The 25234-nt window shown below is 38.2% G+C and overlaps 1 protein-coding gene across 4 annotated transcripts in view; it reads left to right on the forward strand.

The window, feature by feature from the left end:
* GRTP1 (growth hormone regulated TBC protein 1) overlaps window positions 1-25234 on the forward strand; it is a 34415-nt gene that overhangs the window by 2789 nt on the left and 6392 nt on the right. For 3 of the 4 annotated variants that reach the window (XM_085558845.1, XM_021545623.4, XM_085558839.1), the window contains 3 exons: window positions 4923-5081; window positions 12494-12618; window positions 14253-14349. In XM_085558845.1, coding sequence (XP_085414971.1) covers window positions 4923-5081; window positions 12494-12618; window positions 14253-14349 — 381 coding nt within the window. The remainder of the gene's footprint in view (window positions 1-4922; window positions 5082-12493; window positions 12619-14252; window positions 14350-25234) is intronic. The other variant, XM_085558832.1, reaches the window with a different exon arrangement.

The following is a 25234-nucleotide window of genomic DNA, read 5'->3' on the forward strand; positions in this document are numbered from 1 at the left end:
AGTGTATTTTTTTGTACAGATATCTGTTTTACGGGTGAGAAATTCCAGAAAATGAAGGTTTGAGCTATAACTGTTAGATCATATGCTGCTAACCAGAAAGTATCTACTTCTACTATATTATTTTTTCTTAGAAATGTAAAGATGCTTTTGTTTGGGGTGTCAAGTTTGAATGTAGTGAGAACTTCATGCCATTTTGAATTAGTGAGGTCTTTGAGGTTTTGCAGAACTCAAGTCTTCTAGTTGGGGAAAAATCATCTCAGTTTTGATTCATACACTTCTCTTAATGTGTAAGTGGTAACAGTGGCAGCTTTTAGCAATGTCTGTGAGTTCATTTCTTTGTGTTCCCAGTTCTAGCATTTTAGAAACAGAATGTTACTGTGATACTAACAGTGGGAATGCCTTTGGTCTTATTTTGGAGCCAAAACTTTGACCAAATCTCTCAACTTGTGCTCTCAACAGGCTTCAGAACCAATGGTCACGCTGTCCCATTGGGCACATAATAGCAGCAGCCTTTACTGTGGCTTTGATTGTCTCCAACACATTGCTCATTGTGAAAACTGGGATTCTATAAATCCACCGAGGGGACACAGGCAATGGCTCTGGACTGTCACAAGTCCTGTGGGCTGGTGCATGATCTTTGATGCTTCTAACTTTTGCTAAATATACCTGGATTTCTAGGCTGTGGATTCTCACATATACATGTAATTCCAGGGAGAGACAGGAAAAAGTAATACTGAGGAAGTGTAGTCTGAGAGTAGATTCAGAGTTGTTGCAAAAAGCTTTCTGTGTTAGCCTCATCTGATACCTGAGGAGAAGAGTGAAGAGTTGACCTTTGCAATTACTGATGTTTAAATACTTTCCTTCTCATTTCAGTACTAAGATTGAGTTCTGTGACATGCACATGGAATTGTGTAAGCAGGTGTGTTCTTTATTCTGCAAGGTGATTATGCAGTGATTTCCTTGCAGGCCAATAGCAGAAGCTCTGCTGTTTATTCACTGAATTTCCCTCCTCCAGGCCCTGACTTCATTGCTATGAAGCTTTGCTCAGAGCTACTGGCTCTGCCATAAGCTAGAACGGAGAAGAAGATTTGATTTGCCACTTCTTTCCCGAAACACAGTAGCTGTGAACCAAAGCTGTGTGTCCTGCTGTGAGTAGATATGAGAGAGGCAGTGTATGTGTGGTATCTCAGTAGTTCCACACCCATTTGTCTACACACAGAGAAGCTCATAATTTCTGCCCAGGCGAACAGGAAGAAGTGATGACTTGTGTTAATTTTCCAGTTTGGAAATGTGGCATGTTCACATGCTACTGGGTTTGCCTCATAGCCAGGTGGTTTGTATGTGTGTAATTCTGTTCCACTATAAAGAAAAAGAATTAGACTACATTTTAACAATGGTAATTAAGCAGTGCATTCTGTTCTGTCTTGCAGCCTGCTGGTAGGGTGGGTCATGGGAATTTGGCTGACACTTCCTTTCACTCATTCTCCAGTCTCTTCCTTTTTGTTATTTTTCTGGTATTTTGTTTTTCCCCCCCACCCTTATCTTCAGCTTGTTTCCACTGCACATGAGAGTTTATAATCATTGTTTGTCACTTGCCTTTTCTCTGTCACTGCTGCTACTGAGATCCTCCAAATGTTTTTCCTTATTTCATTCAGCTCTATCTCTATGGGACCAAAATACAGCTTTCTGCTCTGTTTTGTTTACAGGTGGGCAACAAACTCTGACATGATTGCTCAAACTGTCCTAATTCTGACCAAAATCATACTACACAAAAGAATTTGCTTTTGGGTGTACTAGTCAAAAGTGACCAGTAGCAGAAGACACTTTATGATCTTTGATAAAATACAGTGAAAGGGAAAATAAATGTATAAACAGTGGTTATAACACGAGAACTTCCGTTCCAGCCCAGGGCTTGGCAGAAGGAAAGTCAGTTTGACTGGAATTTTATTACAGCATGTATGTGCTCAGTTTTTTCTGTTATGTATTAATGAAATAAAGCTTTGAGTTCCTTGTATGTTGTTTCCAGCTCTTCTACAGAATTTTTCTTCTAGGGCCCAAGAGTGTTTCCTCAACATTCAACATTAATTGTCAGTATCTGAAAAGTTAGCAGTGCAGATGCTTCTCAAAAAGTATTTTTAAGATTAAATAATTTTTGGTTTTAAATGTTTGGGGGTTTTTTGCTACATAACCTCGAGTCTATGCTGTAGAGTGAAACAAGGTTAATAGGGGGAAAAGGCAATGCAACAGTTGCCTTGAAGCAGAAGTCTCCAAATTCTCATATTCTACCATCAAGGACAGGCAGGTTGAGATTACTTATTTTTACATCTTTTACTGTAAGTAGCATGCAGTATTCAAGAAATGTTATTTTCTGCATATTTTTATCTTTGGGTGTTTATCGTCACTTTTAGACTTCTACCCTATCAGGTAGCTGTTTTTTCTTGTAAAAAGGAAACCACATTCATAAAGTGCGACTCCAAACTTGTGAAACTGGCACAAAGTGTCAGAGGCAATTTAATTATTTAGCGGGGGAGGGGGGAGGGTTTCCTAAAATTTGATGGTTCCTATTTTGTTAATGAACAGAAGCAAAAATTTTACCTAAAGATATTTCTTACCTATGTATGGTCTTTGTGCAGTGCTTGGAACTATTCAACAGTGCTACTTTTGAGATCAAGCCCTTGGTTTACAGCTGGCATTGGATGTGTGGGTGGAAACCCATGCATGATCTGGCTTCATCTGGGAAAGCTTCTCAGATGTAACAGTGGGAGGGTTTTCTGCAGTGTATAGAATATTGTGAGCTTCTTAGCTCCCAAGGACAATGTGGAAGGGAGCTTATATATATACATATTTGTATAAACTCAAATCTATTTACAGAATATGATATATCTATGTCTATCTACATATATAAATTATATATATTAAACTGCAGCTGTCCTCCTTTTCAAAACTATTTTGCTGCTTCTGAATGCCAGTTTTCAGATCCTAGCAAGTATTACAATGGTGCGAGGGGAAAAAAGCACAATGTAAAGAGCTTCGGCATTCCTCAGGGAGTGAGGGAGCTGGGTCAGTAGTCACTTGGGGTGATACGAGCCCCTGACAGTCTATTGCCATGAGAATGATGACACTGGGGAATAATGAGTGTGTGCAGTGCTCCAGGCTGCTTTTCCCTTGTGCCACTGTCAAAGGTTTGTCCATGCTTCTCTTGAATTTAATGTGTATTGTTGGATATCAATGTTGCCTATGCTTCCAGAATTTACAGTTGTTCCAGAAAAAAAACCCATTTGCATTATGTGCTAAAATGCTATTATCCAGTATTTAAGCCAGTAAATTTGTTTCTAGGTTCATCTGAATGTCCTCTGTTAATCTAAATGGGACTGGTTCTTGATAGTCATTCCTGTATTTGCTATGTCAATTTATAGGCTATCTTGAACATTAGAGTTCAGAATCTTGTAAAAAAGATGAAGTGGGGATTATTAAACCACCATGGAAACAAGGGAATTATTTCCAGTCTAAAAGAAGATTGTAGTTAAGGTAACTTTACAGCTAGAACTGTAGAGTCTGTAACCTGTAATATAAATCCTTTGAAAAGCTAAACAGAAACTGTACCCTGCAGACCAGGCATTTATTACAAACATGTTTCTTTGAGAGAAAACACCAGATTTTAGGTGGGTGAAATGCTCATTATGTGTGCATCTTTATGTTGGGTTTCATGGGGGAAGCAGCTTTGGGTCCTAAAGGATAGGCAGCTGTAATTAGATGAAATGTATTTAGAAGGTGTCTGGGTGAGTTGTACAGCCTTGCTTCACTCTGCTGTTTTTAAGGCCTTTAATTTAGGCAGCATTTATTACAGAACTGTGTGATTCAATAAAACCTGGCTAGGTAGTGATATTGTGTGTGGTAGTGTGTGGGTGGAATAAAAATCCCCACTTGGATTTGAGTCCCATAAAATTTAGAGAGGAGAAGTTGATGCTTTTATTGATACAACATGATTCATTTAGTATGAAATGTCTGTTTTATTTGTTATTTTCTTCTCTGCAAGAAAAGGAGAAGAATCTCAAACATTCTATTTGGGTCAGAAAAGGTAAAGCTGATTTAGGATTATGTACCCATAAGCAGCATTGACTCCTTATTAATATTTTTCATACCATTCCCAGGAGGAAGCTGCTTTTCTTGTCATTAGCCTTATGCTTCTTCCTGTAATTTTGCATCATAGTTATTTACACTGAATCATCAGCTTAAAAAAAAACCTGAAGCACACCCTTATGATGAAAATTATGCAGGAGATAAGAGCTACTTTAGATATGAAAAGACTTCCACAGTTATTCTAGGAAAACGTCAGCGGTTGCTCACTCACATTGCTCCAGTTCTTCCAGGGCTCATTTAGACAGGAGGCACATATTTCATATTCCTCAGTTTCTGCTGTAGTTCAGTGGTCAGGTGCTATGCTGAAGCCCTAGGGTTATGGTAACATGGCCATTGATGTTAGAGCAGAATGAGCAGAGCCATTGTGTCAGAGGCCACTGGTGATATAGAAAAAGTCAAATCAGTGCTTGTCTGAATGAAAAAGGACAGAGCTCAAGGGAGAAGCTTTGCTGTTTGTATCTCCATCCAGAAAAGCAGAAGAGGAAAGGATTCAAATTTTAACAAGGGAAGAGAGGAGGGAGGAAAACCTGAGTCTGAAGATCTGAGGGGGGAATCTGAGTGACAAGAACTTAGGAGTGAATCTAAAATATACTATGCAGGTGAGAAGTAAATGTTTATCCTAAAATGGTAGCATAGGAGAGAAAATATAATAATATCCAGTCAAGAGTTTTCCTATGACTTCTTAACTTCAGGCGGCTCATTTAAAATAGAATAATACAGTTGGATTTTTTAAATTATTTATTTAAAAATGAACAAACAAAACCAAACTTCTTGTCTTGCAGTGAAAAGATATATCAGGAAAGGCATCCCCAATGAACACCGTGCATTGGTCTGGATGATTGTGAGTGGGGCCCAAACCAACATGGAACAAAATCCTGGGTATTACCACAGACTGCTTGAAGGAGAGAAGAATGCCAAGCTGCTTGAAGCAATCAAAACAGGTTATTCTCTTAATAATGCTGTTTATCTGCACTTATCCATCCTATGTCCTGAAGTGTTAGAGATCAAGTTATGTCATGGAAAACTTAATGTTTCTGTAGTAGTAGTTTAAATGCTGAATTAACACTTAAATTAGATTAGCCATAAGCTCTTTAACAGCACAGATCTTTTCAGGTTCATCATGTAGTTAAAAGCATTAAGGAATGCTTTTAAGGAAGATTAGAAATTATTTGAGAAGGAATAAAATAGAAAACATTACAGTGTCATCTAAGTGATTGAAGAGTTATAACTTTGAGCCATGACACCTGCCTTTGAGTCTTTTTCTCCTTAATTCTGTCCCATAGGACACTGGAGCAGGGATGGTTGAAGATGTGGCACAGAGCCCCATATGAGGCAGGTGAAATATGCTAGGATTTAAAGTTGAGTAAGAAGACTGATAAGAAGAAGCTGTTGATAGATTTATATGAATTATAAATGGTGCAAAGAGGGTGAATGAGGAGCAATTGTTTGGTTTTTTTTTCTTGTAACATAAGAACCAAGGAGACTGAATGAAATTTGCTGTGCTGCGGGTTTAGAAGAATTGTGGCGCCTTGTTACTGTACTGTAGAGGTTGGAAGTATGAACTGGTTTAAAAAGGAATTTGATAAACTGAGAGATGGGTGAAATCCAATTGAAGGATGAAATATTAAACACTAAACATAAATCCCTGGGAGAAATGTAGGAGTGAAACACCCCTCCTCTACTAATCCATTTTCATGTGTGATTTCTGTGAACATTAATCAATGGCCAGTACTGATGGCAGGGTATAAAGTCACCCAGGCCTTAGGCTGGCCCACTGGGAGGAAAAAGGCAGTAGATGAGGACAAACAAGTAGGAGTTTGATGTTACTGATACTTGTCCTGAAACCTGCTACAACAGAGCCTTTGTGGCCAAGTGGATATTACCTGAATTGTCCAGATAAAAAGTCAAGAGGTTGGGCTCTGCTCTGGAACAATGCTGAGGTCATTTGGTTAGAAAGGTGGATTGTCTTTTTCCTCTTGTGAAAACCCAGGTACTTAAAGTTTGTGTGTTAGGGATTTTTATTCAAGTTGGATAAGCATCCAAAAACTTTTGTTTTATGCAGTTTCTCTGCCTTTTCCTGCAACAGCAGTACTTTGGGCTTTTGAGACTACACGCCTTAATACGGTATTTTGGTACATAAGCTTCATGTTCCTATGAATATGGAGACTAGCCAGAAATCTGCAGGCTTATATCTGCTCAGAACTAGAAACAGTAGAGCCCTTATTATGAATAATGAGGGAGCTAGTAAGATGACTTTATAAAGCCCACCTTGGTAAGGGTAGAGAAGCATCAAACTATTCAATTGGGGTAAAAGTGCTGCAAGAGAGAGAGTTGAAAACAATTTTTTCCAGTACTAGATAAAGACAGGAAGGGTCAGTATGTGGCTTTTCCCACAGGTTAAAATAAAATAAAAATATTTTTTTGAGGGGGGAAAAATACTAGGAGATGATAAAGATGCATTTGTCAACTGTGGAGGAAATAAAGTTTAAGAAGAGCTACTGCATTGATTGGAAAACTGCAGAAGAGAAAATTAACATGGAGCAAGTGAGGGAAAAGATAAAGAAAAATGGCTTGGAAGGTTTTGTTGGAGGGGAAAAAATATAAGGAAGACCTCAGACACTTCTCCTTCAGAAAGGAGGAACCAATGTGGACATAGGAGAGATGAAAGGAGCAAAGTACTTAAGGTGAATGTAAACTTTGTAGTTAGTGTGTTTAATGAACTTATGCTCCTGTTAACTATGCACATATTACAGTGGGCTTTGGCTGAGGACTCTAAGTGTGAATTGATGCCTGACTTTGTTTCTTCAAGTGTTGTTCTCCCATTACTGTAGTTGTTTTTAATAATAAAGCAAGGTAAGATGTGGAGTTGTACTGCTGTTTGCTTTCATGTTTGCAGTTTCCAGAATTTTCAGGCAACTCTGTGGTATTTATTCCCACAGCTGCGGAGTTACAGCCCAGCACAGTGCTGGGGTTTATAAACAAGAGAACAGCAATCACACTTTTTTCTTTTTTCCTAGTGGACAGGCAGGAGGACAAGGCCAACCAAAGACTTTATTTTAAATTCAGTTTAAAATGTGTAAGAGCCAATGTGTCCAGAAGCTGCAAACAATTTTCATGTATGTTTGAAACTACTTTTCATATGGGAAAGTCTTTGATATGTTATAATCACGTTAAAAAGGGCAGGTAGACTGTATGAAGAAGTGGTCTAATTTTTAAAGGAAGATCTGATTAATAATAGCAAAGGAAGTCTTTCTGCTAATTAAATCTGTAATCTGTTCTTTCACCATTTTTGCCCTTTAACTTCCTGATTCTGATCTGATGAGCTTTATTGCTACTTTGTTTTATATGGTATTTGTTCTTTGAACACTTTTGGTTTTTTAAAAAAAAAAATGTAGGAGAGAACAGGCTTCTTACTCTAACCATTAAAAAAGACCTAAAAGAATGCAGGTGTCTAAATTTTCATGTCTTAGTTTATGTACACATTTGGAAGGGCATGCATTCCAACAACACTTGGCTTTTCATGCTCTATTACAGGAAAGTTTAGTAGGGCAAATGATGTTGTAAGATAAGAAGTGGCTGTCCTGCTAATGCAGAGGCTACATGCTGGGTGCAAAAAGACTGGATTGTAAGTTGTAGCTTCCTTGGGGTAAGCTCCCTTTAGACTGGGTCATTTTGAATTTTAGCTCTTGTATCTTATCCATTCTCTCCATTGAAAAACACTATTGAACAGAAGTGTGTCTGCAAATGCTCAGGCACTTACATATGCAGCTGATCTGTGTTTCCACTCTTGCATTTCATGAGGAATTGTACGTGCTGTGACGGCTACGATTTTATACTGGATCAGTCAGTCCCAGAGCCTGGGCTGTGCTGTGTGACAGCTGGCATAAGGATCTGACTATGGATTGGATGATAGTTGCAGGATGACAGGGTCAGAAAAGTAACTCAAACAATGGTCATTGCCATTTCACTGGAGACAGGGAATATTTTACTATTAAAGCACTAAGAAGCTTCTCTGAAGCATCTCTGGAATTGGGAGTGGAAGTTGGGAATTTTCAGGTGAGTTTAAAGCATTTAACTGTGCAAGAGGAAGGGGAAGAGCATTGTCAGCTCTTGTGGCTCTCTGTAAGAGGAGTCCTATCAGGTCATATCCAAACAGCTGCCTCATGTGGTCTTTGGTCTACTAGGACAGCTAAAGGGAGAACTCAAGGAGTAAAGTGTCTAGTGACACTTCCTCAGAATGTTCTTCCTAGTCTCCAGTTATCTGCTGTTTCGAGAGTTGCCTAGACATGTGCTGCATGTTTGTACATAATAATGCTGGATGGGAAAAAAAAATTTAAAAAACCTTCTAGTTGTTCCTTTTTCATATGTTTATCCTGCTCATGATTTTGCAGATTTATGCTGTCTCAATGCTGTTAAGCATCTCTTTCTAAATTAAGGAACTTTTATCCACCTGGGTTTATGCTATGTATAGTAGCCATTTTATATCTGTGGTCTTCCTAGTTGCCATTCTTTTCTGTAATTTCTCTAATTCTGGTATAATCTTTTGGAGATGAAGAGGACTGGAATTTGTGTGTGCTTCTCAGATTTATACAGTGGCAATATTGTTCTTTTGTAGGAAATCTTAACCTTGTTGGCTTTCTTGATTGCTGAAAGCTCTTGAACTTTTACTTGGTAGTGGGGGTTGTGAGGCTCAGGTTTTCTGACTTTAGTTAATGAAAAATTTGGCCTTAACTTAAAAAAAAAACAACCCCCCCTCAAGCCTCCAAAACAATTTATAGTTCCAGGTGTTGAAGGAAAAAGTTTAAGGATAAACACCCAGTTATAACAAATCTAAAATACCTTTTAAGTATACTGTTTTTACAAGTTGCAAATTTATCACCTAACTTCATTATTCTGGATTTGCAATGGAGTTTTTGAGTGCTTGTAGTTGGCAGTTGAAGTGAAGTTTTGCTCTGCTCTCTTCTATGTAAAAAAAGAAAAAAATCACCTGCCTGGAAGCTCTTCAGAGCAGGTGCACATTACATATGTAGCAGTGGCAAAGAAATTACTGTAAGTGGAGTAGGATATGTTAGTTATAAAAATACTTGTGTAATTTACTGACCACCTGTGTCTTGGAGTGGGAAGTACCAGGATATGAAAGTAAAAGTGCCATGGTTTAGGAAATGTATTCTTCAGTTCAGCACTCCCAATAAAACCACGTGCCAGTTCCTCTCCCCACCTCCAGTTGGCAAAGATCACGGGTTGGGATAAGAACAATTTACTGGAAACAGCAATGAGATGTGAAAAAGAACAGTAACAGCAGCAATATTAATAACAAAAGGTATATGAAACAATTCACAGAGAAGGAAAACAAATGATAATAGACAATACCAGGTAGCTCCCCTCTGCAACTTTTTTCACTGGATGGAACCCCTTCTCCCTGGAGGACACTCTTTTTCCCAGGCCCCTGGCAATGATGAGTTGGTGTAGAACAACCTCCAGGCCCTATACCCTCACCCCCTCCCAACTACTGCAGAAATGAACTCTGTCCTGGCTGGGATCAGGGCAAAAAGGAAGGATGAGATAGCAAGGTGAAGAAGGTTGTCTTGTAGATGCATAACTTTTAAAGTACCCTAAGTAGGAAAAGCACGAGACTGGTTCCAAAAGCATTGGTTTTCTGGACTGTGCTTTCAAATCTCTTTGCTCTAGAAATATCATCAATGACTGTGGTTCTTGGTACCAAAATAGACGTCTGTTTTATAAACGGAGGCTAATGTATTCTGCGTGTTTGTGTTACTGAATGAGGTTGAAATACTGCAGACCCATGAGAGGAAAGAAAGAATCCAGTGGTCTTCTCATGGTTGCTGCACAGAGATAAATCAGCAGTAAAGTTGGTTGTTTTATAGCAGCATAAAACTGCCAGCTCAGAGAGAGCTGAAAGATTGTAAAAAAATTGCTATTGGGATTTAATCTGAATTTACTACAAAAGAGTAGCTAGTTTTTCATTGTGACCTCCTTCCTGCTTCTGTGTTCCCATACCTAGTTTATTTATAAGCATCAAATCTGCACATAATGAAAAGATAGTAATAATTTTGGGATTTATCTATCAGTGTAAGATTCTAATGTTCATTTTGCTGTTTGAAAAGAACCCTGATTTTTTTTTTTCCCCCCAAAACTGGACTAGTTTGAGGCTGTGTTCCTGTGGACAGAATGTCTATAAAGAGTCAAGTAGATTAATGGACGGTAGGTCAGAGGGTAGGCTGTGCAGAGCATGAGAAGGAGGTCTTCCCTGGAAAAGATGTATTTAAAGTGGATATAAGTGGTGAAGCCAAATGAACAGCCCATGCCTGCTCCTTCCATTTGCCTCAAGTCATCTCTGACCTTCATCTTGTAGCGTGGTAAAACTTTGGCTTGTGTGTGCCTGTGGAGGGTGGAGTTCCCTCATCTTGAGTCAGAGGAGCCTCAGAACTGGGAGAGGAGGGAGAGCATGCAAATGCAGCAGAAAGGGCAGGATGGAGAGGGAAGGAATGGGATCCTCTGCTCCTGTGCTAAAAGGAATAATCTGGCACAAGGAGTCCTGTGAAACCATGCTCCATATCTGCTATTAAGGGTAAAGCTTTTTAGCTCTTGTATCTTATTTTTTCTCCCTATCCCCTCACCCTAAACTAAAATATTGTTACTAAATATAAAGGAAAATTTTAAATCCTTCATAAAACTAGGGAAGGCTTCCCCCAGTCCTTGTGGGAAAAGACATGCTCTGCAGTCAGAAAACAAGTTGCAGCTGATTCTCTCAATTGCAGGTTGTGAAATTACAGATGAGTTCAGTCTGAGTAGTCCCTGCTTTGTATGTGATGGACTTTTCTTACTCTCCCTTCATCCTTTCTCTGCATAGCTGAGGAGATGAGCCATGGCTAAAATTCAGCATTAATCTTTTCTGTAACATTCTGCATATACTTTAATGAAGAATAAATTCTGATTGTGCAAATACTCTGCTGCCTAATCTTCCTACCAAGAAGAAACAAAAGAAATTTATTTATCCTGCAATTGTCTGTTGTTCAGGTCCTCTCAAAAATTGTCTTTTTTCCCTTGTGTTTTTCTTCTCTTACACATAAGAGGTGAAGTGAAATATTTTCCTGCAAATTATTTGTTCCCTTTAAAAGGAAGAGATAGCAATGATTGTGATAACTGCTTCATGCATGTGACTTCCACTACACTATTCATGATTTTGGGGAGCTTTCTTCCTTTGGTTGCTTATAGCTGAACTTTGTGTCAAAGCTGTAACTGACTTCTTCCTTTATGCCGGAAAAAGCTGATAAAAAGTGATAATTCTTAGGACATGAAGATCTGTACAGAAGTGCTGTTACTGAAGTTTGTTTTTAACTTTAACCCAATTTATTGTTGTTAAATATAACCCAAACAACTACTCATATTTTATTAATAACTCTGGGGTTTTAAAAGTCTTCAAAGTTACTTTTAGATGTTTAAGTTTGAGAGAAAAATTCTATTTAAAGATCAGATGCACGTCTCTGTGCAAGTGACCTTGGGTTTTCTCTTTATGGAGTGAAGCAGCCCAAAAAATAAACTCTGCCTGCTTTTTTCCAACAACTAAGGGCTGTTGCTCAAACTTGCATGTCTAGTTTTTAGACCTTTGTAGGGATTAATGTTTGGTCTGAAAGAAATTATTGGTTGGAAATGTCAGTAATTGCATACTCATTACTTGGTTAAGCATTGAGTTTGAAGCATGTGGAAATGTGCTCTGTTGCTTGGTTATCAGAAACCACTCCCATTTTTGATGATCTTGCACCAGTGAAGACACAAGTCTTCTCATGATCACATCATGGAGAAAGTTAAATTTTAAAAAGTGATTTCTAAGTGGAAGTTGGCAACTGTGGGAACAGGTCTGGTGTTTTTTGGCTGCTACTGTTTGGTAGAAGTTCACTGAGTAAGTCAATTGAAAGTTCATCTGATTTGTTATGAGAATGTGCTTTCCTAGAGGCAAACTCATTTCATGCCACTTGACTTGATATGCTTGGCATGTCTTGTGTCTGTCAGTCTAAATACCTGGTTTGCTTTCATTTTAAGACTTTGCAGTCAGACATGGAAGGAGTCCAATATGCAGGAGAATTTCTCTAGGTCTGCTTGAAATTGGTTTCTGTACACTAATAGGATTATTCTTTCTAGGAATAGATTATCCTTGAATGCAAGTGCCCTTTTAGCCAAAATAGAGATAAAGCTGTTTCTTAACATTGATCCACCAAAACAGCAGTTCATAGTGAAGCTTCAGTTGTACTTCAGAAGACCTATAAAAGTTTTTTTGAAACTGACAAGGAGCAGCTCTTAATTTTGGGTTTGTTTTTTTTTTCCTTTTGTTTAGACATGAACAGAACATTTCCAGATAATGTAAAATTCCGCACAACTGCTGATCCGTGTTTGCAACATGCACTCTACAATGTATTGGTAGCATATGGGCATCATAATAAAGCAGTAGGATATTGTCAGGTAGGTAATCATTGTTTTGTAAACAATGCTGCATTTCACCAGTGCTAACTGTTCTTGTCCATTTGAATGTGTGTTTTTACAAGCACACCCACAAACTGTTTCTGTTTATAAACTGGTCCTGGGAGGTTATGACTGGTTATGAATACTTCAGGCAAATTCAAATACCCTTCTGAATTTCTCAGTGGCTGTTCTTGTAGACAGCTTGGTCAATTTGGTTCCATTTCCTTGTCCTGCCAGCTTTCCCTATACAGGCCATGGTATGTACAAGGCATCATGAGGTCTCAATTTCCTGTGTTTTCACTGTTACATTTTTCAAAGTACAGAAAGACCAGCATTAATGTGGCATCATGTACTCAAGGGGTGGTAGCATTATTTCATGCCATCGCTCAATATAGGTAACACAAGTAGGAAGAAGATTTCTTTGAAATTCAGCCTGATAATTGCTTTCATGGCAGCTCAAGAAAGCTTCTGTTGTCACTGTCAAGTACTGTAAAGTTTCCTGTGGGACACAAAGAATGTAAGTTGATTCATGATAGTCTGACAGTCAAGAAAAAAAAGTCTGTCTTTAAGGATCTTAAAGAAGCAGGCACTGTCATGAGAAAAATGTGTTTCAGTTCACTTATTAAGTTCTCTCCTGTCTCCTCAACTTCCTGAGCAAGAACGTGTGTGCTAACATATAGCTCATTTTAGCTGAGAAAGTTATGTAGTAAATAAAACTACTCAGAAGTTGAAAGAATATGAACAGTATTTTTTGAAATCTTGAGAGAAGACTTGGACTTAAACCTACACTGAAGTCTCTAAAATTTTTTTTTCTTGTGTACTCCAGCTAGTTTTGTACAGAAATTTACTCCCATTCTTCAAAAGATCAATGATTTCTATTATTTTCAGTAATATGTATTTATCAAAAGGTATTTTTAATATTATGGTAACAACAGAAGGGGTAGAATTACGAAGACTCAATTTTGCAAGTGTCTATATAGAGGTAGTTAAACACAACATAACACACAACTTCTAAACCATAGTAGCTTCTACGTGTCCAATTGTTAATCATATATTTTGGTACCTTTACTAATGAAAGAAGAACACTTTAAAAACTCTTGTGTGGATTCTTTGCACATCTGGTCTCCTCATAGGATCAGTGCTTTTATATGTATCTGTGGAGTACTGGAGTTATTATGGAAGAAAACAGTTTGTACACAGCCTTTAGATGAGTTAAGCAGCAAAAGCTGCTGGAACTACATCATTTTACTTAATGTGTTTTGGTCAGACATTCTCCTCCTGCAGCCTCACTATCTGCCTGCAGGTTTGTTGTGCTTGTAGTGCTCATCTAATACAGCTGTGTTTGGGTTCTGATCAAAGCAGCTTTCAGTTGCATTGGGCTTAGGAATTAAAAGAAAAAAAGCAAAATTGAAAGTATAGACTGCTAAACCTTTTCTTTTAATTTTTCTTTCCTTGATCTTTGTTAGTAATTCTTGTGTGTAGGTTTAGCAGGTTACTCAACCAGTGGCCTTCATTACTTAAATGGATTTAATATACACAATTTGTAGAACTGTAGTAATTTAGCCCTTAATCAAAAGAAGTAAGCTAGATACTGTTAAGGTAAGTGTATGCATCTCAAAACCTTTCTATTTCAGGGCATGAACTTCATTGCTGGATACCTGATTCTTATTACAAAGAATGAAGAGGAATCCTTTTGGTTGCTAGATGCTCTTATTGGAAGAATATTGCCTGGTATGTTAAAAACATAATTTTATTAATATTTGTAGCTTAGCTTTTATCTTTGCATTCTTCTCAGCTGTAGACAATATCTACATCTGGCCTGTCCAGTAGCTTTCTGAGTTCCCTTGTCTGGATCTCTGGGGTTGCAGGAGGTGTTTACACAATCAATTCTGTCCAGTGTATAAGCTGAACCTCAATGCACATGTGAGGTGGTTTAAAACCAGAAGCAGACACCAGGCACTGCTATATTTTTTACTCTTGTGAAATGCATTTGGGAATGTTTTTTCTTGGAATTTAATTCTAGAGGGAGAATGGTTTTATCGTGAATTCCTATTAGAATTTCACAGGTCTGACTACAGATACACCTTTAATGTAGGTGGAAGGTCTCATTGGAAGACCAGTAGGAAATGGAGGATTCCTTATTAGCCTAGTTTTGCTTTTGCACAGATTTTTATCTTAAATGGTCAGAGGTGGAATTCAGTATTACACTGTCAACTAGGTACTGGTCAAGGTTGATTGAAACTTTCACTTTTCCTTCTGTCTGTTCATGTTTAAGATTAAGCAAAGAAAAAAAAAATGGTTCCCTAGTGAACAGAAAGGAAAGACCTTGAGAAATAAAGAATAGCTGAAAGATTCTTTTTATGCTTTTGGATGACTGTAAGAAATTATTTTACATTGACTACACCATGTAGGAACTTGGATTTTTCTTGTGTGGAAACAGTGGTTGGACTTTATTTCCAGACTGAAAGAGTAGAGACAGGCAGGGAATGCTATGAATTGTTAAGTCAGTCTGCAAATATTTAACATTATGCAGCCTTGAAGTTTACTTTCAAGCTGTAAAAATAGTCTAAAGAAATCAACTGACTGTTGCTTTTGTTCAGCCTTGAGAGCTCTAAGCTGTGCCAGCAGGTAAGAGACAGGGCTGCTGTCTGCCCTGGGACCTGCCACTGCCTTGCATGGTATTTGTGTGCTTTGACATGACTGTGTCAGGGATAAGGCATTTGGTAAAAGGCAGGTTTATTGTGAAGAGATGTGTGGAAATTCTTGCTGTTAATCCTTTCAATAGTCTTACACACTTTTTTTTGAGGCAAAGGAGGTAGAGTCAGAATTCTATGTTTGTTGGTAAACCTTTGTTTTTTTTATATCTTTCTACACTTTACTGATACTTTTGGCAAAAGTTGTTCTTATTTTTCCCTCCTAGCTGTTGACTTTATCTTAGGCAGGTAGCATTGGTGATGAAAAGAAATTTCATAACATGTAATGCAATTACTGTGTATAAAGTAGGTGTATATTTACTGAAGTTATAGGTATATTTTTACTTTTCTGTAACAAGATTGTTGTCACTGACTTTAGCCTGGGTCCAACTAGGCAATATGAATCTTCTATATAGTATGAATATTTGCATTGAATAATACAAGGCTTTATTGACAGAAAACTTATTGCTGATGCTCTTTCCCCCCACCCCAGATTTTAAAGAATGTTTTTATCCCTTCTATTCCCACCACTCTCCATGTAGTTTGATTTGTATATTTATAAGATTCAAGGCATGACAGATAAAATAATTGGCATAATTTCAGTGAAATACTGTGTCTGCATATGTGAGAGAAAGAATCAGACAGACCATATTCATAAAGCAACTCACTCAAGTAAATACTGCCTTTCTGTTAACAGTGCAAGGTATTGCCCATTTCAGTTTTAAGCCCTATAATTATTTGTTAGGGAGTCAGAGAAACACCTCTCAAGATCTTAGATCTTGAATGTTTTCCAGGTTTTCAGAGGGAATGCTAGGAATCAATTTTGTTGGATCCCAACAGTTTGATTAGCCAACATTTTTCCTTTAGTTTGGTTGCTGATTTGGTTTTCTTGATTTGTTTGCATTATAATATACATGTTTTCCCCCTGTCATTGCACCAAATATGCCTCCAGGTCATGTCCTCATTTTTCAGTGTGTTCTGTCACTGCCGGTTAAATCAGTGGTGCTTTAGTACAATTTAGAAATCCATTCTCTGCTCTCTGCCATGTCTCTGTGGGTGCTTCCTCCCCTGCCCACACACATTTAATTACATTAAACACCTGCTCCAGAACCGTGATGCTGACAGTGGTTTTCTTGGTCAGCAGATCAACTAAGCCAGCCACAGATCAATGGCATTGATTGGAAAATGTACAGTGTGACAGATGGGAGCATTCTGGGGAAGTGACAGAAAATAGGGCTCCATCAGTAAAGGTTTTCTGGCTGAATTGTTTTGTTACATCCAAATGAAGATAATGCAGCTGGGAGAGAGAGTCAGTAAATTAGGCTTTGGTTGATTGGTAAGAAGAGTTGTGTGCATGCCTTTCATTTGCCTGAACTTTGATTTGTCCAACACTGCTGGATACAGCTGGGTGAAGCCAGAAAGTTCCTGCTTCTGCTGAGGGCAAGCCTGTGCATTTCTGCCTGTTGTCTGTCAGCTGCTCAGCCAGGGATTTGGAGGGATTATCATTTAAGCACAGCAAGGGGGAAGAGAATTATTTGTTTAACTGAAGTTTTGGTGTTACCAAGTTTTTTTAATTCCCATTCAGACAGATGGCTGCAGAAGACAGCATTGCTCACAAGAAGCAGTATAGATTCAATACAAACTCAGAGTGATGTACCTGCAGTTTATACACAGCATAGCTCTAATGTTTCTGCTCTATTCTGTTCATCACTCTGATCCTCTTTGAGAAGTTTTGGGGATTTTTTTTTGTGCTTTTAAGGAAAGAGTGGGGAGATTTATTTAGAAAGCATTGGTTAGGTAGGACCTTTTAACTGTGGCACCTCCGTATGTAAGTAAGGGGGTATACTTGTAATATTTTACATATTTCTGATTAAATGGTGAGATTATGAGACGAAAAGCTCAACAATTTGGTCTCACTTCAGCATGATGCTTATGCTTATATACAGAAGAATAATCCCCTCTCTCACCTTCGGTGTTCTCAGTCTGGAAGCAATTGTATATATCAATGTATATTCTAGCAAATCTATTGGACCATTATACTGGAGTTACTCTTACTGAAAACTAGTAGTAGAATACTTCTGTGGTTGAGAGAGGTCTTATGAGTTCTGCACTACCCTGTTCATGGCCAATTTAATATCCTTTTATTCTAGTGTCAGTGCCAACTCTTGAGGGTGAGAAAAGTCTCCCTCTCTTTTGTGCTTACTTTTCATGTATTTGTAGGATGCATCAATTTTGGAGGTTTTTTTGTATGGCGATGCTCCTTCACTCAAACTCTTCTCTTGTATGAAACTTTTCTCTGTTCCTGTTTTAGCCTAATAATTATTCTGTTTGCTTGATTTTTCTAATTTTTATTTTTGTAAACCTGATCACAATGGCACACTTTTATTTTCTGGTGGAGAATCAGCTAGTGCCTTGTGCAGTGCCTATTTTCACAGTGGAAAATGTTTTGCTTAAGAGAGGAAAGGTGTAGGATTTTCCTTGCCTTTTTTCCCTAGTGGCACTCTGGTTTTGATTTGTGATCTCCATCATAATGCATGTGCTGTTCCTTCTCTCTCATTGTCAACAGATGTTTTTTCCACAGCATTTAGGACTTCATAACACCTTTTTGCTGAACTTTATTTGCACATTCGTGTTATTTTAAATGTCATCATGTCTATTACACCAGGCTTTCCACTGTTACTTCATTGTACTTTGTGTATAGTATCTCTTAGTTTAGTGTTGTCAACAAATACCAGCTTTTTCTTTTTTTCCAATATTCTTAATAAAAATTCTAAATGAGGTGTTGCATTCTTCAAGAATCAGTCTAGCAATCTTTCTTCAGTCTCATTACTTTTTAGCAGGTTCTTGTAAATTTTTTTTGCCCATGTGTACTGCCTGGTTGTTTATAAAAAATAAAAAGAGCAGAGTTTTGAATGATTAAATGGTCACCAAAGTAGTAGACTGCACTGAAGTATCTGACATTAGCTGCAAGTGCACAAGGTGCAAAGCAAGGTGCCACTCTTTTTAGGTGATCACACACTACATTATTGGTGTGTAGTGTAGTGACTGCTGGTTAAGGCAAGTGGCTGCATGCTGAGATAAGATAATCTCCCATGTTTGTTCAGCTCTCTGACTTGCAATTGTATCAGTCAGAGACACACAGGTTGCACAAGGGAATAGGCATGGTAAGATACATGAATATTTGATGTGAATGGCATCAAAGCTACATATCAAACTCTTGAATATCCTCCTCTTTTGAGTGATTCATGTTACAACAGTCTTTTGAGTCCCATCATACAGACTTCCAGGTCTGACAGGAAGGACCACTTGGGAAATGCAGAAGGCTGTCCTAAGCTGTAAAGTATCTCTGTGTAGACTGTTTGCTTTTAATTGCAGTTGAGCTTGTATTTATTTTGTTCTTGTGGCTGAATTTATTTAAATACCCTAACTGGGTATTGCCAGGGAACCTCTGAAAGCAGAACTGGCTTGGCAGCTCCATCTTTTCAGATCTGTATCTCCAAGGGAAGTGCACCTCTTCACAGGAAGTGTTTTTATTTAGCTGTGCAGATAGAAGAACACTGCTAGACCTAATCTGAATTGAATTTGCAGCCTAAGATGGGACTGTTGTGATGAAAAGCATTTCCTTTCAGAGAGAAGACCTGAGCACCTCAAGAATGTGCTTTTGGTGTGGAAAGCTCCTTTCAAGGCTATGTGTGACAAGCATGACACTATGTTTGCAAAGTTTTTTATGACAACTGTGGGTTTTTTTGTAGTACCATCAACCCAGAAAATTTCAGCAGATCGATCAGTTCTGGGCTGCTTCTTTATCTTCTTCCTCTGGCAGCTCTCAGCTACAGATCTGTGAGTTGGCAGGATTCTCACTCATCCATTGAATTCCTCTGTGACTGCATTTGAAGCCATAGTGATATGCCCCTCTGGCCTCCAGCATCACATCTGGTACTCAGAGACAGGAGCATTTTGCTGGTCAGCTGAATAATTAAGAGTTTTGAAATACAGGACTCCATCATGTTCTACTATTAACCCCCAGCCACAATGAAAACATTAATGTCTGAGCTTTAGAGGTCAGTTGAATATACCTAGGAATTAAGCATGCCGTGTCCTGTTAAGCTGAAGGTGGAATGACAGAGTCATGTGCCTGTATTTAGAAACCATGATGAGCCTGAAATCCTCATTACTTACAAATCTGAACTGCTAGGGTATTTGTGAGACTTGAGCAAACAGGAAATGAGCAACTGATAGTGTTATTTTCTTTTAAATTACACAGGTATTTATACATTTGAAATAATTTTACTTTCTGTATCATATCTCTCTCCCACCCAGTCTCAAACCTCATCAGTAAAAGAACAATCTGATTTAGCAGGTGTGTTTTAGGTTGCTGGGTAGAACTCTTACACTTTTGTATGAAACAGAAGTTTGCTGTATGTGACAAGAATATCCATGCTGTCAGCCTTACTTTTGTGAGGAAACATGCAGCAAAAGCACCCCAATGTTTAAAAACGCTGAAGAATATTGTGTTCCTTGACATGTGTCATTACACTACTGTATTTACACTGGAAGCAGGACCTATTACACCAAGGTGGAGTCAAGAATGCCTCCTTCATTTTAACAAGCAAGCCTTCATTGATATAATTTGATTATTTTGAAATAAAGCAATTTTCAGTAGGCCATCTATGGCACTACTCTATGTGGGACTGCAGCCTTTGGCTGTCTGTGCAGACAGTGCTATTTGCTTGTTTATCTACCCAGTAAATCAAAGTTTCATCCCTTTCAAAAGCCATCAGCAAAATAACTTGTAAAATTAAATCTTAATTCATCTAGGACTGATCAAAGGTAAAATTCCATGGCTGCATGCAAAGGAGGAAGGTAGGTAGAGTGGCATAAACACAGAAGTATGGGTTTGGGAGAAGAGGTTCTGGGTTTTTTGTGACATGGAAGAACCTATTAGTAGCCAAGCCTTAGTATGCAGCAAAAGGCTTACTTAGTTCATGCTTTATATTTTATTAGAGTAGCCATGCTGGAGGGAAGTTCCGGGGTTTTTTTAAGTATTTATTTGATTTTAATCTAATGGCTTGAGTTGTGGAAGCATTCATGTGCATGTGGTATTGAAATGATACTTTTGACAGACCCATCTCCATGTTAAAGGGATTGCACTGTTATACCTGCTCTGTTAATGCAGCAAAGTCATAGCAGCTTTTTTTGATTTTTGTTACTTTCTGATAGTCAGCCAGGGCTCTGTGTGTTCAGTTACAATTTTAATAAATGAGCCTTCCCAAATATGTCACTTTGACAGTAAGAAGCATAACGTATCAGCTGACAAATGTATGATGGGTTATATGTGCTCAAAGCAGATCCATATAGAGTATACAGTTTTATATTTTAACTTGTGAAATCCCAGAAAATGTATTAATACGCTTGAAGTTATCTGTATTAAGTACCAAGATTCATAAAACTGGAAATGTAACTGGAAATCTAACTTTCCATGCAAAAAAGCCAGGTGAGGAAATAGTAGTAATTCTTCCCATTGTGGCCTTTCAGTACTTGAAGAGAACTTTAAAAAAAGGTGGAGAACAACTTCTTACAGGAGCAGATAGTAATAGGACAAGGGGGAAGGGAACACTTCGATTAGATGTCAGGAGGAAATTTTTTACTCAGAGGATAGAAAGGCAGTGGAACAGGCTGCCAAGAGAAGTTGTGGGTGGTGCCCCGTCCTTGGAAATGTTCACGGCCAGGTCAGGATATCTGAGAGATCCCAGACTTGGTTTGAAAGAGTAACCCTGCCACCATTGCTAGTAGTGTATTCACACTGTAAATCAGTCTTATTAAAAACACTTGCTATATTTTTTAATTGAAATTTGAGTTGTCCTAATTTGCAGGTATTGCTTTTTTTAAGACTTTCTCCTATTCTATTGAAAAGCCTACAATGCCTGGTGTATTTTCTCTGTGAAGGTGTTAAATTTACTAATAATTTTTCTTGCATAAATGCAAATAAAGAGGTTCCTTACAGAACTCAGTTTTTCTAAATATGTCCTTTTCTTTCATGTCTTCTCCGGTTCTTCAATTTTCTGCCTGAATTGTGAATATCAGAGCTGGGTACAGTTTTCTAACCTCAGTTTTGTTAATGTCATAATCAGAGATGATATATTCTCTCTTCAGTACAGAATATATCCAAGGATTGATTTGGCTTTTTTGAGCTAAGATGTGTCTTCTCTGGATTTATTGTATTTGCAACTTGAGATACTGTAAAATTGATATTTTTCAAAAGTTCAACTCTATTAGTGTTGGGGTTTTTTTCAATATATCATAGTAGAAAGATGCACTGACAGCAAGCTTTGATACTGTTTCAAAATGCAATGCACATGCAGCATAGGTGGAAACAATCTCTTGGTGTAAGGAGATGTGCTTTGGGAGTAAAAGAAATTAAATGAAGAAAATCATGTACAGTAGTAACTTTTGTCTACCTCAGTGTACAAGATGTGAGTGTTTAGTTTGAGAGATGCTTAGAATATGTAACCTTAGTTGCACTAGAACCATATGTGTTGGTCCAGCTCTGTTTTAAGGTGCTTCTGTCTCAGTCTCAAGTAATGTGCTTAGTGGCCCCCATGGTGGGACTGTAGCTTTCTTGTGAGGAGCTGATGAACACTGGGGTTCTTCTTAAGCATGAGAGGATATCACTGCTGTGCTTTGTGCTCAGGTGTCAGTGTGGTCAACTGACAAAATACCTATTCTTCCTAATCCCTTGGAGGAGTTAAAAACACAGATCCAGGAATCCTTATTCAGCTGAAGTCATCAGTCATTAAGACTCATTATAGAGTTGTAAGCTTTTTTTTTCAAGTTTGTTTCCTCAACAGGCATGATAAGCAGTTGTAGTCTTCAATGCTTGTTCTTGAATTTCCTCTCAGTTTGAGGACATCAGTGATAAAAGCCTGTCAAAGCGCTTTGTGAGTTAAAAGCCTTGGCTTCTGGGCCAGCCCCATAAGCTGCAGACTTCTCCAAACATGCAACTCTTCAGACAGACACAATTCATGGGGTGCAGTGACTGGAGTCAGGCCAGGCTATTTGGAAACCAAGTGGGGAATATTTTGTGTGTGCTGTGTCTGTTGGTGCCTGTCAGCTCAGTGATACTGTGAAAAAGCTGCTATCAGCAAACGAAGCCATTCCAACGGCAGCAGATACAAAGAGGGGCGAGAGGGAAGAGAGGAGAGCAGCCAACAGTATTTTGCTCAGTTATATCTAAGCTATATGGGAGTGGTTTGGTATCTGTAACTTTAAGCTGGACTAGTTTTAAATGATGCAACTGTCTCTACTGAGCAACACATAATAGAGCTGGTACATAAATAATTAAAATAGCCAATTTAATTCTCTGTAACTAGAATGTCTGAAAGTTGCATTTGTGTTTTCCAAACATGCTGCTAACTTCAGTTTGTTTCTCTGGGGGGTTACACATGAAGGTTTTGTTTCTTTGTATTTCATCTCTGTCTTCTGTAATGTCTGGAAGGATGACATCTTTGCCTGCCTCTTCATTGTCTTTCTAATTAACAAGCATCCTTCTTTAGTTTCCAAATGGCAGGTAGCTACTACATCTGTTCAGAATCCCACTGTGCCCTGTGAAATGCAAATGGGAAACCAAAGGCTCTTTCAGTTCTCTGGGATCTATTTTCCAAGTTTGGGACTAGAAGCAAAAGATGAATAGAGGCAGATGGCATTATGTAGAAACAAACACTGCCTTTTTGTGCTGCTGGAAAGGTGTTAATAGTAAGTCATTTCTCAAGATATATTAAATATCTTATACAAGATATAAGATATCTTACCTATATTCAATTTATATCTAGATACACGTTCTGTGTAATCTCAATACCAACCAATAAGGATCTATAAAATGCTAGCATTCCCATTTTTTAAAGACAGTTCAACCATTCAAAATAAATTTGATTTCCTTATATTTTTTTAAAACCAATGTTCAGTTGTGAATGATACAGCTAATGCTGGTTGTGGTGTGAGTTCAGTACCCCAGGACAGAAATACAGTCAGTTTAATTTGAAGGAAAAGATAAAATATAGCTTGAGCCTGATGCTTGGTTTGTTAGATTTTTTTTTTTCTGTTCCCTGGAAAATTAGGAACTTCTGTTTTAAAAATAATGTAGTTAAGAGGTTTTAGCTTGCCATTTAACCACATATCTGCAGGATATCACTCTGGACAGGACACCTGCAGGGGTCACTCTGGCCTGATACTGCAAAAAGAATTGGCAGTACTCTTGGGTTTCCTCCTTTTCCTGTTGTGGCTTTCTGATTTCTTCCCAAATGTAGATTGCTCCGCTTTTAATGTAAGGCTCATGATGTAGACACTTAGAAGACACAAAAGCTGGTATATTTTAAGTGTTTGTATTTTTCCCCTACAAATGCACATGCTGGAATGTTTTGGGTCTGACTCAAAACATAGGAAACGTAGAACTGAGTGCTTTTCATGAAATTCTGTTCATGGAAACCTCTGAATTTTCGTGTCAGCCCTTAGGCTTCCCCTATTTCCCTCCTGGATTCCAGTGAGGTCTGGTAGCAAATGGTATCTCTAGCAAGGAGATGTTCTTGAATGGTGCTTGGTGGTATAAAAATCAACTATTTCTGCTACTACGGGAGAAAGAGAGAACATTATTATTATCTCACACACAACCACCCACCCCAGTTCTCATGGACATTTATAAACATATTCTTGTGAATAAAATACTTTGCAATGTGTAGACTGTGAGAAGAGCTAAACCAGCCAGTTTTTAACTTTCCAGTTGATTTGCATCTCCAAGACAAATCATTCTGTTCCAGGTTGGGCTGTGTAGGCTCTTGAAATAATAGAAATGCTGCCAGATAAGCAGCAGAGCTGAAGGCTTGTTTTGGGTATTTTTGTAACACTTACAAATTTAGTTCCACTAGGAATATGTATCTTTAACCTGACATATACACAATAAACTGGAAGGATTTTTTTTAACTTCTGTATCTCTTGACTCCTAGAGATAATTTAAGACTATAAGAGTATTGCTTCTTAAACTTTTATTTTTGGAACCTCTTAATCTATTTATAATAGAGAACAAGGTCATAGAGTCCCTACAAGCTTTATCCTTATTTCCTACAAATCTTATTACTGTTCTGGAGCACAAGCAGCCAGTTATGTCTTAGTCCTGGACATTATGGTAAGATCCAGAGGTGCTAACTATTGTGACAGGGAGACAATGAAATGCAGTGTTAGGAGTGTCTTTTCCAGGACAGGTTTCCAGCTCAGTGACTGCATGCCACAGGCAATGCAGTGTTTGTTACAAAAAGCCCTTTGAACAAGGGAAAAAGTCTCTTCATGTTGTCACCTGTGTTGTAGAGTAGCAATAAAGTGGCCTGGCACCTGGTGGAGCTGGCTTTTCCTGTTTGCTGCTTGACTCCAAGAAGAAGCAGCTGATGATCCCAACAGAGCCACAGGGCTACACTGCAGTTCAGGGTCAGGATTTTGATGAGGAAGGCAGGATGAATTCCATGTATGCCCACATTGCCCTCTGTTACACTCTCAGGCACTCCTAAACTTGGCAAGGCATCCAAAATCCATAGGCTGGTATTCGGAACAACAGATTGGGCAAAGCACAGGGGTAAGCAGCAAAGGGAAGGCTGAGAGGAAAGTACAGAAAGCCTTTGATCACTTTACAGAAGCACTTGAAAATGCCAAATTATATACTGAGAAACTTGATTTTCATCTAGATATTCTTCTGGAATTTAGTAAAAAATTAATAATACAATAATAATTTATAATGCAATATTTCAGTTGTTGCCTTCCAGAAAATGTGATGAAAAATAATGTAGTGTGTGATCACCTAAAAATTATCACTTCCATTTGAACATTTGAAGAAAAAAAGGAAACAACCTGGCTATGTGTTTTTTTCAGGGGAATGCTATTTT

The sequence above is a fragment of the Lonchura striata genome, chromosome 1 (assembly GCF_050655825.1).
Source record: "Lonchura striata isolate lonStrDom1 chromosome 1, ASM5065582v1, whole genome shotgun sequence".
Taxonomy (NCBI): Eukaryota; Metazoa; Chordata; class Aves; order Passeriformes; family Estrildidae; genus Lonchura; species Lonchura striata.